The sequence below is a fragment of the Ochlerotatus camptorhynchus genome, unplaced genomic scaffold (genome assembly GCF_037179485.1).
Source record: "Ochlerotatus camptorhynchus isolate MF236.1 unplaced genomic scaffold, CSIRO-AGI_Acam_v1.1 ptg000025l, whole genome shotgun sequence".
Lineage (NCBI taxonomy): Eukaryota > Metazoa > Arthropoda > Insecta > Diptera > Culicidae > Ochlerotatus > Ochlerotatus camptorhynchus.
In genome coordinates this window covers 129017-144135 of record NW_027040517.1, presented here as the reverse complement: position 1 = coordinate 144135, position 15119 = coordinate 129017, and the positions used below count along the sequence as shown (strand labels likewise).

General features: G+C 38.2%; 1 protein-coding gene across 1 annotated transcript in view; it reads left to right on the top strand.

Moving 5' to 3' along the window:
* Window positions 1–15119, top strand: part of LOC135707897 (uncharacterized) — a 197624-nt gene that overhangs the window by 179549 nt on the left and 2956 nt on the right. The window contains exons 4-7 of the mRNA XM_065229805.1: window positions 1637–1743; window positions 2027–2200; window positions 2284–2438; window positions 2496–2775. Coding sequence (XP_065085877.1) covers window positions 1637–1743; window positions 2027–2200; window positions 2284–2438; window positions 2496–2775 — 716 coding nt within the window. The remainder of the gene's footprint in view (window positions 1–1636; window positions 1744–2026; window positions 2201–2283; window positions 2439–2495; window positions 2776–15119) is intronic.

The window sequence follows — 15119 nt, the reverse complement described above, 5'->3', positions numbered from 1 at the left end:
TATCACTTTTCTTATTCAAATCACTCTGTGCACAAAAGCAATCCACAAATCAAAAAACCTAACAATAGATCAGGGCGAAGGAGTCACCTAAGCAACCAGCACAAACTTTTTCAGATCAAATTTTCGCGCCCAGGGCACAAAACTAATCAAGTGCTAGCACCGAAAAACTCCACGCCAACACAAAGCAGGCTGAGCTCAAAAAAATAAATAAAAATAAAAGCCCGCAGTGGAGCAAAACGAACGAAGCATTTTCGAACGATTCTCAAAGCGAACCCCAAGCTCTTTCACGCACCTTATAGCGCGTAAATAAAGTGAAATTAAAAATTATCACTCGCGATGCCACAAATTTCTGGTCCATCTCTTCTGATGCTTGCAAATATGATGAATCACGTTTTCTTTCTCGATTCTTAAACTTCCCGGAAAGCGAGAAAACCACCAATCAAACACTTAAAACCGTCCGGGAGACAGAGTGCCAGCGCTTATCCGGCAAATACGCCAAAAACTATGAAAGCGAACGCACGCACAAAACATAGAGCAAACATAAAACACAACCGTATCCGAAGGGGTTCAAAACTGCACTCTCACATTAAAAACTGCTAAACTAAATAAAGAAATCATAGAAAGGATCTGCCCAAGTATCTCACTACCATCACGAAAAGATGCAGCAACTTGATTATGACTTAAATAAATCATATAGATGTTTCCGCAACTGGATTATACTAGCGTGCTATTAGGGTTCAGCAATGTTTAAAAATTCAACTTTTTATGTATTCTTTTACTTTTTAATATAACAGCGGGAAGCTGGTTATTTTTTTAAAATAATAAACTTAAAATTGTTTTTTGATCTCATACACTCGTTGCATATTGATCTAAGAAAATGTAACCAAAGTCCGCAAACATGATTTAAGTTCTCGTCTGACAAAGATGAACGAGAGTAGAACAACCCGCGGGCCGAATAATAAGACTTTTTCTAAACTCGTTGCGGGCCGCAAAAAACAAGACCGCGGACTGAATGTCCGTTGGGCAGGCCTGATTTAAGACCTGACATGATTTCATGATACTGCTATGATGAAATGGTACCCCATACCTTTAACAAAGGCGTAGTCCAACGTCGAAATAAACTTGACCCATGTGAGTCTCATCTACAGTGTATTTTTTTTTTTAATATAGATCATTATTATGGAAACTTTCCGAATATGTATCTGATCTTTTCGGAAAAAAAAAATGAACATTCGTGATTTAAGCCTCGTTCTCAGATGAAATAGTCCTCCTGCCAAATTTCATTAACAATCAAGTGTATAAGGTCCGATGCAGTATTCCTATCGCACCCACCATCATCATCGCTATCCCATCATATGGAAATTCATCCAAAATTATCCCTTGCAGGTCCAACCGACCGAAATTGACTGCTCATTATGCTGCATCGGACGTACAAAAGCTCATTGATGAAATTCCACGTTTGATTTTTGCATTTCACACAAAGCATCCAATTGCATTCCCACCCACTGAGATTCGACGGTGCTAATGGAGCCTTGTGTGCAATGTTCGCAATGTGTACCGTTCTCAATATATGCACAACACTTATGTTAAGCGATCCTCATCACTGAAACGCATCTCTTGTTTTCCCCGATTGCAGACCTATTTTGCTTTTGACTCCCGAGCGGAACAACAGATGGAAGTGTTCAATCGATATGGTCCTCATCCGGAGCTCTACCCGAATCGACGAGGCGAAGTGGTGCAAGGGTAAGGATGGCAGGGAAAGGAAGTATTTCGGAATATTTGTGCCGTGCTGTGCACATGTTTAATGCGTACTTCTCCCGAACCGTTTCCCATACATATTTGCATTGCTCGGATAAGGCTTGACTGCTGCATATCATAATCAAAATGCATGGCGAAGGATATGCATCAGTTCCCTGTGAAGCGAGCTTTTACCAAAATTGATTTATTCAATGAATATAAATAACCTTTTAAAGTTGATGAAATTTATGCATATTTTTGTTTCATTTTGCTGTACGACGACAAACAGCTCTTACTGCGAGCGGGAATTTCGCGATTGCCGACTACAAACGTGCTACGTACAATCACCCGCTTACCCGGGAATTTATCCGAGGGCGCTAAAGTGTCGATACCGACTGCACACCAGATTGCCCTTCATCAAGCTCTACATCCAGAACGAGCAATTTGCCGTCGATGGTCAGAGGTGAGAAAACATCCTCAAGCAATGCTTTGAAATTCATCGTAATTAACTTTAACCGTTTGTATGGCTATGTATGCAATTTGCAGGTGCGAAAACATCATGACATGTCCGATGAAGGAGATTGGATCAGGATCCGAGCACTGCCCGTACGACTGGCTAGCGGTTTACGACGGGAAAGACGAAAAAGCATCGCCGATTGGGAAGTTTTGCGGAATGGGGAAATTTCCTTTCAGCATCATAGGTATTTGCCCGGCCAATATTTGTTGATTGAGGATTGAATAATATCACTTACTTCCAGGAACGTCACAACATATGTACGTTGAGTTCGTGTCATCGCCGGCGGGCCCCCTGCTCAACACGGGATTCCATTTCAACGTAGGAAACTGGCCGGGTCATGTGGAAACCGTCGGTACCAAGCACGGCGCCTGCGATTGGCTGCTCAGCTCCGACGCACTGAAGGCAACGAGTGCTTCTGAAGGAATTTTCCTCAGTGTGGCACATTGGTATCCACCCAACACGTCCTGCAGCTATCACATTCAGGGAAATGAAGGGGAAGTTGTTCGACTGTATTTTCCAAGGTGAGTGATGCGACACATTAGCTAGGAACAAAATTACGACGATGCATAGCACCTGCGGTTCGGACGTCATTAATCTTTGCAATGATTTGGCTTTTTGGAAACAGCAGTTGTGGGTGAGATGGGAAGCTACTCAACAGTGTGGTTTAGGGTATGACTTCTGGTTACTTGATTTCATGTAAACGGGTATCTTGTAAATTATTGCACACTAATTACGATTTAATTACTATACGGCTTGGCACCAGTTCCAACCCAGTGCCAAACCAAACTTTTTGTCAGTGCGTCAGTAGGTCACTCATAGACTGAGTAAAAAATTTCTCGGTTTTCCAGGAAAAACTTTTTGAATATGATGAACTTCTTCTTTCCATTATTTAACGTCGGTCTCTGTTCCGCAATCTAGTGCCAATCACCGACGAACATCGATTGCCATCCATTGACGGCAATCGAATGTGCAGGAAGGCAGCTTCCACACCTGCGTACGATATCGCACCCATTCAACACACATGGGCCGGGACCAACGGCTTTACTTCCCTTCCGAAGGAAGACGTGACCAGAGATTTTTATGCCTAAGAAAATCCCACCGACCTCGGCTGGGATTGAACCCAGACCCATCGGGGTGTTATTAGATAGCAGTCACGCTTACCACTACCCCACCTGCGCCGGTAAATATGATGAACATCAAGAGAGGTTTCGATCAGTCTATTAGTATACTCCTAGACTGAGTAAAATGTTCGTCAATTTTCCTCATAGGGTCATACAAACAGAAAAAAAAAACGCAACAAAACATTGAGGTACTTTATTTAAAAATTCATAAGGCTTCCCCTTGGATGCCGCTATGAATTGTATATGAAACAGTACACAGCAAAAAATTAAATTTTAGTATTACATTAAAGAGATGCACTTCAATCACGTCGAAAATCTCATGTAATTTTTATAGCCACAAAAATAAACAAATGCAATAAAAGCAGCGTAATGTCAGTTCATGCACTGTATTAATGATAATTTTGTCCTTTTTGGCAAGTTATATTACACTATATTTTTGACACGATTGAAGTGCATCCACTGAAAATAAAAATTCGTTTGTACAACGAAATCGCTCGTTTGTTCTACGAATTTATTCGTTGTTTTCTGCAACAAAATTGATTTGTACATTTGTATGAAGCTGTCACACTCGCTATCGCTACACCCAACCAGCGGGCCACAAGTGTTGGTTGTGGAAACCGAAAAATGTGGAGTTTGTTAGTGAGGATGGGTAGAAATAACTTCATCATTGGAAGGAATAAACATGACAAAAAAATAGAAATAGACTTCAGATCGAACTAGAATCATGAACCTTGCGATCGTCAGATCTGTGCTTTATCCATCCCTCTATCTGTCCTACGAGAAATGGTAAAGCTAAAGGCAATTAAGAAGCACTCATGGAACGGTAATTCGATATCGTTTGCTTTTTCTGATGCTTGCATGTATTTTTTTTTCTCTGACATAAAACCACCGCCACCAGTAATTTGATTTATTGTGGTAGCTTGCATGTATTGGTCAAACCGACAATATTTCAAGAAAAAAATGTATCCCATCTCCATCACACAATCAGTACTTTAGGAGACAAGAAGCGCAGTTGATGGTTTGATTGGACGAAGTTGAATTTATATATTATACGAATAAGGCGTAATATCATCATTGCACCGGATGACAGGAAAAACGAATGTTTCGTACCATTTATAAAATATGTGTTTTATGTACGATATTCATTTTTACAAAACGGTTTTCAAAGAAATAACGGAAATACATTTTCAGTGTATAAATAGTATTAAAACAATATAAATACGGATGTAAATCCTTTAAACGAAGAGATAGCGTTCTAGCTCCTATAGAAAAAATGTGCATTTTTAGAGCACTTACAACTTTGTACAACATTGAAAAAATTGTTAAATTCAAACAAAAAAATAGTGGTAAAAAACGGTTTTTAAGGGGGTACTACCGTTTGTACTCCATTTTCACCCTATAACTTCGTCCAGTTTAGAGATAGAAAATTGTCGTCTTCGACAAAGTTACAACGTTTCCATTGATGTTCATCAATTTTAACAAGACATTTTTTTATCTGAGTATATACCTTAAGCAAAAAATTTCACCAATCAAATAAAGTTTGGGGTGAGTGGTGAACCCAGGCCCTTTGGGATGAGTGGCAATCATGCTTACCAGTACACCACCCGTGCCGCTTAAAAAACAGTCCCTGAAATGAGATTGCTGGATGTTTTTTTTTCGGCTCACTCTGGATCACTGTTATACACAACACATTATTTTATTAGTAATTTCACTTAGTCAATTGAGCGTTCTAAAAGTCAAAAACATTTTGTTGTTCCTCCACCGAGCGCAAGAGGAGATGGTGACGCAAAGCACAGGTAAAAACTGAACGAAAAACAAATTGAGTCAGTATTACATGCAAATAGAGCAGGAAATGTATTCAATTTGTCTCACTACTAAGTGGGTCGTTTGTGGATCACATTCATTAACTACGTATACAGTTTATGGGGGGGGGGGAGTGGCAACTATCAACGGCCCATACAAATTTTAAAAATTGAGTATGAACATTTGTCTTCGCAGGGGGAGGGGGAGTGCAAGAATCCCAAAAAACTGTTTACGTAGTTAATGAACAGCCCTAGTGAACGTTTTGTGTCATTGAAATTGTGATTTATTGCTGAAAAAGGATTTATTTGCTCGATAGCCCGAGTTTACGGGCTAGGTCTAGTTTACATCCCGTAGCCCTATTCGCAGATTTTTACGGAAAACAACAAGGAAAAAATTTACTCAGCCTTTAGTGACGTTTTTGCGATTTTGCGTGAAAATCCATTCAATTTTGAGTTGACCTCATCGGCCGTTCATTACTAGGGTAATTGATTCAGGTTGGACCTATCCAAAAACTGATGATGGTTGGACCTATTTTTTCAATCGCTAGTTTAGTCAATCTTCGCAATTTTTTTTTTTTTCAAAGATCACTTTACTATCATAAAAAAACTCATTTTCTTTAATTTGCATAGGTGTTTTGTTGAAAAAACTTCAAAACAATTGAGTTTCAATGTGTTATCAAAACAGTTCACTTTCCACGCATTAGCTCGTCATTATGCGTTACTTTCAAACATACAAAAAAAAAATAATACTACTTTAAGGTTTAAACAACACGATAGTATGCCATTTATCCATTGGTTTCACTAAAATGTTTGAATAATTGACGAAATTCGAATAGATAAATATGATCATGGTTGGACCTACGCATGATGATGGTTGGACCTATGTGTTTCCTAAGACGGCCGCTAGGTGCGCTTCGGTTTGTCTACATCCTTCATGCACAGCTGATTTAAAATTCGATTTCGTTTTGGCCGAGTGATCAGTTTCTTCGATTGAAAAAATGGCTAAAGAAAAGAGTTATACGGTCGAAAATCTTCAAGAGGCTAGGCTGTTCTTTTAGCAAGAAATAAATCCCTTACCGCGTACCAGGCACAGAAAAGGTAAAATATTCCGAAAACGACACTTCACGCAAAAATTAAGGGAAGCCACGGCAAGAAATATGAAAGGGAAATAGTGTTGAGTGTTGATTTGGAGAACCAGTTAGGGGATTGGGTTTGTATGTGCACTGCTTCTGGTAGTCCCAAGACGACCAAAAAGATCTTGGAAGCTGCTAAAGACCTTGCGTCACTAGTTGGGCGTAAATTTAAAGGAGGAATTCCATCGTCAGGTTGGCTGAAAGGGTAAACACCGATTTCCGAACTACCACGAAAGCGCCGAAAGAATCTGTTAATATGAATTTACATTAAGCACTTCTCATACACCTTCTGTGTGTGAATTAACTTGAAATAAAATGTTAACAAACTAAAAATTGTTAACTGAAACTTATTTCCGAAAAAAAAAACTCCTAGGAGAAAAAGAACTATAAAACCGGAATTATGTTCTGATATTCGGTCATTTTAAGCCCCTAAATTCCCCGGGGCACCCAGAACATGCCCGGAAGTGGCCAATGTGGTCCAAGGCACTCAATTTTGTTATTGATCTTGTTATCGAATTTGGAAGTAATGTGAAGTGTCGCATGTTAGGTTTCATTCCTGCCATGTCAAAATTAGGTCCATGTTCCGTATACCCTGGAACTTGTTCCGGCCATATCTCCGGAACCAGTTGACCGATTTCAAAAATATTCGATAGCTTTCAATGAGACCACAATACCTATAGTTTGACGTTAAAAATTTTCCAAATCTGGTCAATTATTTCCGAGAAAATGAGCCATGATGAATAGCTAATGCGTGGAAAGTGAACTTTTTTAAAAACGAAGTTAAACTCAAATTTCTTGATTTTTTTAAATAGCAAATTCATAAAAACTGTATAAAAGGGTTTTTTCATGATACCAATAAGCTCTAAACAAAGTTTTTGAACAAATATGGGCTAAACTAGCATTTGCAAAAATTGGTCCAACCATCATCATTTTTTAGGTCCAACCAAGATCAGTATAGGTCCAACCAACATCATAATTCTTTGCTGAATAAAAACGTTTTATAAAATCATTTGTTCATAATATTTAACTTTTAATGTTATTATTAGAAACAAGAAAGGTAGATCTTTCCCCTAATCACGCATTTTTTATGCATTAATATGTTGAATTCATAAAAAAATACGACATGAATGTTGACGTCGTGTGAAACCGGCCTAAATAGGTCCAACCATCATCAGTTACCCTATTATGATAAGAGCCTTCGAATGACGAGATGAACTAGCCTACGGACAAAAATAACAAAAAAATAATGTTAAAAAAAATCCTTCGAAAAACTATCTCTTGATTAGTCAGTAACTGTCAGTTATATTTAAGAGTGGTCCAGAGATGATTTACACGGCGAATGAGAACGACCCAAATTTTGAGATTAGTTTACTCTTAAATCACATAAAGTGCAGGATCTCACCGAAGAGAAAATTTGCCTCATGTTTTTCCAGGTTTTTCGGGAAAAATTCTTGAATATGAGAATAGTAAAGATCACACAGTCTATTGGTACTTCTCCTAGACTGAGTAAAATTTTCGTGAATTTTCCTCATTTTCCGGCAGTATTTTTAGGTTTGCCACAGGAAAGCATGTAGTAAATTTACTCATCACTGAGTTCCTGCACTTTTGGCGATTATGCAGAAAGAAAACACTGTCATCCTCAAAAAATTTTAAGTGAGAAGTGTAAGTGACATCAGCAATGTGGTTACGTATGAATAATAAGGATTGAAAAAGAAGCGAAATTTGTGGATCGAGAGTCATTTTCGGTAGGCCAAAAATGCATCAATTTATAGATTTAATTTGAGAATAGTAGACCGACATTAAATCCACTTATCTAAATAAATTTCATATAATAAGGCCGGAACAAATCAAAAGTTTTCTTTTGTCACTCGATCCTCGCACCAGCCGAGGGAGGGGGTGGTGGGTGGAATAAAAAATGAACCAAAAATAAAATAAAACATTCAAAATTCGTTCACATCTAAACCATATATTTCGGGTTATTAACACTATTTGTACATTTTTCACAAGTTTTTGTATGGACAATTGGAAACGTTTTAATTTCAGCAGATCCATATAGTTATTTCCTATCGGTTGGTAGATTTGTATTTTATTTTAATCAATCAATGACAAAGTTATAAGCGTTCAAAACCTAACACCTTTTCGTGACGATTGCAATTTTAGATTTTAGATTTACCCCTGTACCTTCCCGTAAGACGTATTCTACGTCAAAATATGATCTCGGATCAACAAATTTCCATGATTGTTGGACTTAAAATTTTGACGAAATCTTTTGCACTGATAACAAATCTGCACGAAAACCAAAAATTTATTATTGTGAATGTTAGTTCCGTTAGTTCATGAACATCGCAGCGAATGTTAGAAGTTGACCTTACAGACGATGCAATGATTTTTAATCTTTTTTTATTCCATGCTCTGTCTATGCTTTCATCTACACAAGAAAGAATTTGCCTTGATTTTTATGCATAACATGGTAGAACGACGCCCACACTTGCCTCTATTATCTCCAGCAGAAAAGCAAACGAAGTCGAGTATGTGAGGGAATGAGCGCTTCTTGTTAGCTTTAAGGCAAATTTATATATTATTTATATCCCGAAGCATGGAGAGAGCAGTGGAGAAAGCACAGGTCTAATAATCGCCACGTTCGTGGTTCGAGTCCCCCTGTCAGCAACCTTTTTTTCTGACATGATTAATTCCACTCACTAATACACTCCACATTTTTCTTTCTTCATTTACTTGCATTGGACCGCAGCTCGGCATATCGCATCCTCGGTTCATGTGGTCTCCACTAACATCCTCTGATGATGAATTATGTGGGATGCGAACATAGAAGCTTATTCAACAACTCTAATAAACTTACTTTACGAAAATTCCCTGCTTAGTGGCAAAATTTCCTGATAATTCTAGGATTTTCCAGGTCTTTGAAATATCTCCTGACAATTCCAGATTTTCTATGGTATTCTGGGAAGTTGCAACCCTGATAAGGTGTTATTTACTGTGTTGTGTTTTCGAAAATTTTAAACTAATGTATTTCATTTGGCAACATTAAACGAATGTAAGAGAACGTGAATCTCTATCCGCACATATTTGCAACAAAACCCAAACGCGCATCCCACCAAAAAACAACTTTGAATTTTTTAAGCATTTTTGCATATTTCATAGGATCCTGGGAAATCCCTTTTATGATTCCCGATGCCCGGCCAGTTATTCCGGGAAAATTTGAAAACCATACGGAGGAAACTTTACTGGAGCCATTTTGAACTGCTTCCTGTGAAATATAAAAGTGTACTAACATAAAGTTGAAATATTTGACCAATAGCTACAAGTGTCCATAGTTTTAAACATTCCAAAAGTTTGAATTTTCCTTGAGCTTTATTTATAAAATAAATATCGAAATTGGGCTATAAAGGGCGAACACGAAATTATTGCGACACCGAAAATGTCATGCCAATTTTCTTATAATGTTTAGAATCAAACCAAAATTTTAGGGTAGTTTTATACATATATTTACTTCAAAAATCAAAAGAAAAGTTAATCGATGGAGCCTTGAGTGTAAAATTGAACGCATTTTCGCTTGATGTCCTCCATCAAAGTCTTTACAGTGTCATCCGGTACCAGTTTCTCAGTTTTTTTTTTCCATTTTCTTAACATGTCCTTCTCGTCTTTGACTGTCTTCTTGCTCTTCCGAAGTTCCCGCTTCATTATTGCTCAGTACTGCTCCACTGGGCGCAGCTCCGGACAGTTTGGCGGATTCATGTCCTTTGGAACAAAATGGACAGAATTGGCCTCATACCACTCCAGGACACTTTAAGAATAGTGGCATGATGCTAAATCTGGCCAAAATAGCGGAGCTTCGTCGTGCTGCTGCAAGAACGGCAAAAGGCGCTTCTCGAGGCACTCAGATTTGTAGATCTCGCCATTTACTGTGCCCTTTGTCACGAAAGGCTCACTCCTCAGTCCGCAAGAGCAGATGGCCTGCCAAATGAGATATTTGGAGGTGAACTTCGACATTTTCTTCTTCTTAAATTTGTCGTCCACATCGAACTTGCTCTTGCCGGTGAAAAACTCCAACCCCGGAATTTGCTTAAAATCGGCTTTTATATACGTTTCGTCGTCCATCACACAGCAGCCATATTTTGTCAGCATCTTCTCGTAGAGCTTCCGTGCCCGAGTTTTAGCCGTCGATTGTTGCCGCTCATCGCGGTTTGGAATGTTCTGTACCTTGTATGTATGTAGTCCAGCTCTCTTCTTTGCATTCTGGACGTAGCTCTGCGACATGCCGATCTTTTAAGCCAAATCACGGCTTGAGACGTTGGGATTTGCTTTAATCATCCGCTTCACCTTTCCCTCCGTCTTTTTGTTCTCCGGTCTCGGTTTTCTTCCAGTTCCTTTGCCGTGGTCCAACGTCAACCGCTCCTGGAACTGCTTCAACACTCTGGAGACGGTTGAATGGTGAATGTTCAACATTTTTCCCAACTGCCAGTGCGACAGATCAGGAAATTCCAGGTTTTTGGAAAGAATTTGTTCTCTCAACTCGCGTTGGTTCACCTCCATTTTCGTTGAATCGAAAAACACGACTTCGAGTTTGACAGCATGTACACAATACACATCAATGAGAAAGTGTGCAAAATTTGGTTGATTTTTACCCAATGGTAAAAAAGTTATGCCCTGTTGAATGTGTCACAATAATTTCGTGTTCGCCCTTTACTATTCAGATAGTGATAGCCATTCAGACAGTGTTTTTAACACTTTTGGGGAGTTTTCTAGAAATTAATAAAATAATTACTGTATATTGAAAAATGTATAAAAATGACAAGATCCAAAATAGCGGAATTTTAGAAAAAAAAATGTGATTGATTGTCCATAACAAGCAATTATGCATAGTCAATAACTATCAATAGAAAATTAAACACGCCAAACATTACAAATCGTATTAGAAAACAGGCGGTTCCAAACTAACATTTACTGATCATTGCAATACAATTAGCGGAGCCGGTGGTGTAGTGGTAAGCGTGATTGCCTCTCACCCCAGCAGGCCTGGGTTCAATCCCAGTCGGCGCAGCCGGGATGTTCTGAGGCATAACATCTCTGATCACGCCTTCCTTCGGATGGGAAGTAAAGCCGTTGGTCCCCGGTTCATGAGTTGATGGGTCGATAGGTAGGGTCCAGGTGTGGGAGCTGCCTTCCTGGCACGTTGGTAGCAATGGTGCTCAGCACGGAAAACAAGATCGACGGAAAACAAACCAAAGAAAAAAAAGATTGCAATACAATTATCAACAAAGCAAATATTGAAATATTGCAGCATAGTTTGTTCGCCTTTTTCGATTATGCATAAAGAACGATTAGATTCAGTACAACATAAATTGAGGGGATTAGAAGGAAAGGGGTGTGAGTGACTTTGATCGATTATCTTCGTCGACTTTCTCTATTGATAGCCACAGTTTTATAAACAGATTTTGCGCTATTTCTGCCACATAGTTTGATAAAGGAGGTTCTCATCTAGTATCCAGAATGGCACACGAATCAAGGAATGTGTTTGCAGCTAAATTATTAACGAAAGCTGATGAAGAGAATCGATCAAAGTCACTTACACCCCTTTCCTTCTAACCCCCTCAATTCTTATTATTTCAAGAGCAAATTTTCATTACGTCGAATGTAACAAAGGTAAACAAAGTCGAGCTATCAGTGTCAATCGATTCTCCTGCTGTTACACTATATACTGTCCGAATATAGGATCAAATCCCATTTTTAAATTTATTTACCAGTCAAATTGCTTTTTGACGTAATCACCTTCCGATCAAAATAGTTTTCGATGTTACTTAAGTCACCCAATTTCTATGGAGATGCCGTTTGACTTAAGTAACAGCGCTGAGAAACCCGTGAAAAGTGTACGTTCGTCGTTTCGCTTTCTCATTATTAAAGTGAATAAATCGAACTGTTTGTTGCTAAGATGATGTCAGTGGTCCTAAACTGATGAATGGGCTGCACGTAAGGAGACGTAATTGATAATGCTCCCGAATATCCTGGTAAATACACTTTGACTTAAGTAACAATAGGGGCCACCAAACGACGTATAATAACTTTTGACTCAAAAACCAGTATTTTTTAGCATGAAAGCTAGCGATTTGCATTTGTATGATTAAAACCCTGCTAAATATGTTAAACATTGCTATCACTATGAGATTATATGTGTTTACTTGGAAATAGGAATAACTTTTCGGTCATCAAAACAAAACTTTATTTTTCTCGGATTGGTGCGAATGTTACTTACGACATAATGAAAATTTGCTCTTGATTTGATCTTCGTAAATTAGTTTGGATTTCCATATTATTAACTAATAGCATTAACTGGAACTTTGTAATGGAAAAAATTAAATCAAATACTTACGTTGTCTGTATCCTGGGGTTAATTTGATCCCAAATTCAAATTGGCGTGTTATAACGAAATTTCAAAAGATTTTTGTTCATAATACACTCACTAGATAACGCTAAGACGAAAATGACCTGGTAACGACTTCTTGAATACACATTATATAATGCTATTTGTAGATCCATAGTATGACCATAGTTAGTCCATCTCGCCAACTATATAGTTTACAAATGAAACCATTCCAAATTCACGACGCTCTTTTCATGTCTGGATGTTGATGAGAATACAGCGTGCTTAACTCTTCGGCTGTCCCAAAAAAATAGGTTGCCTGTACCTTCGGGTCAATTTAACCCAAATTCAAATTGTCATATCTCAGCGAAGGTCCAACGGATTTATGAATCTTCACATGTTATATGTTAAGTAAATTTAATGAACTTTCAGATAGAAGGGGAGCAGTCATTGTAAAAATATACCCATGAAGTGGCATATTTTGATGTTAGAGGTGTTTATATCTAGAAATCCCAATCATATAGGATGTTGCTTCCTTCTGCAAAGATGCTCAAAAATACAAGGATTTCAAAACTACTGATAGTTTACTCACTAGATGGCGCTAAAATGGTCAAGTTGCGCCTTCGTAAATACACATTATATAACGCTATTTACAGGTCCGGCTCACATGAATGGTTCCCGTATTCAGCAAAGTTGTTCAGATGGATAAGACCTATCCTGAGGTAGTTCAAAATGCACTCACAAGGCAGCACTAGTGAGACATTAATTTTGAATTGAGTGACCTAACTTAAAATCTTGACTAGATAGAAGGTTCCCGTCTGGGGCAAAGTTGTTCAGATAAACAAGACCTATTTTATGGTAAAGAGATCCACTCAGAATTTACTCGCCTGGTGGTGCTAGTGTGACATTCATTTTGAATTGTTTGCTGTAATCAAACTAGATAGAAGGTTTTGTCTTCGGTAAAGTTGTTCAGAAGGACAAGACCAACCCTAAGGTAAAGAATTAAGTTCAAGATGAACTCACCAGGCGACGCTAGTGTGACATTAATTTTTCATTGTTTGCGCTAACTTAACATATGGACTAGATAGAAGGTTTCCGTCTTGGGCAAATATGTTCAGATGTACAAGGTAAAGAGTTCAGCACAGAATTCACTCTCCATGTGGCACTCGCGTGACATTTATATTCAATTGTTTGACCTTACTTAACATCTTGACTAGATAGAAGGCTCCCGTCTTCGGTAATGTTGGCTAGACCTATTCTATGGCAAACAGTTTATCTCAGAATTAACTCATCAGTTCGCACTGTTGCTTCACGTTCTTTCAAGTTGTTTTGGACTCACTTGACACCTTTTCTATATAGAAGGTTTCTGTTATATGGTAATCATAATAACTTAGGTTACGCTAGTGCGTTACTTTGTTTATATTTTTGCGTTTATTGACTCCATACCATAAACTTCAAATATATGCAGTAATTAGCCAGAAAACAGCAGAATTCAATACTATACAAAACTGTGTCGCACACAGAGCTTGATCTAGTTTTCTATTATGTGCAAAAATCATAGTCTAATAAAAACAATTTAGAAATGTACTAACATTTTTGAAACGCTACAGTTAAGTTTCATTTGGATTGTTGTAGGTACCGCTAAAAAATGTTAAATGTACTGCAGTATACCTTTACCTTCACAAGACTAGGGAAAACAAGTAAAAACTAATTTCACACTAGAGGAGTGATTCTGATTCTACCATATAATAGGTCTAGTTCGTTGGAGTCTCTCTTAGCCTAGCCGGTTAAGGCACAGCTATAAATCATGATAATGCTGGAAGTGGCTTGGTTCACTTCCCGGTCTAAGAATTTTTCAGGTTGCAAAATTTCTCGACTTGCCTTGCCATAGAGAATGATTGTATTTGCCACACAATATACTAATGCAAATATGGGATAGGCTTAGAAAGTTCTCAATTAACAACAATGGACGTACATCTAGAACATTTGAGAGCCGGCGTAGTAAAAAACCAACGTAGAAGGCAATCATGTTCATCAGACCAAATTTGCCGAAGGCGCCTATATATTCAGTAAGGACAAAAAATTTAAAATGAATGTCACACTAGCACTGCTTGGTGAGTGAATCCTGAAGTAAACTCTTTACCATAGAATAGTTCTTGTTCATCTGAACAACTTTGTCGAAGACGGAAACCTTCTGTCTAGTCAAGATGTTAACTTAGGACACACAATTCAAAATTAATGTAACACTAGCGCTGCCTGGTGAGTGAAATTTGAACTAAAATCTTTACCTCAGGCTATGTATTTCCATCTGAAGCCGGAGATGAACCAGCGTCTGGCTGAAAATCTCCTTAATAAAGACAAACAACCTTCCATCTGAACAACTTCGCTTAAGACGGGAACCATTATGCTAGCCCCCATTAGCCATTAGTTGGA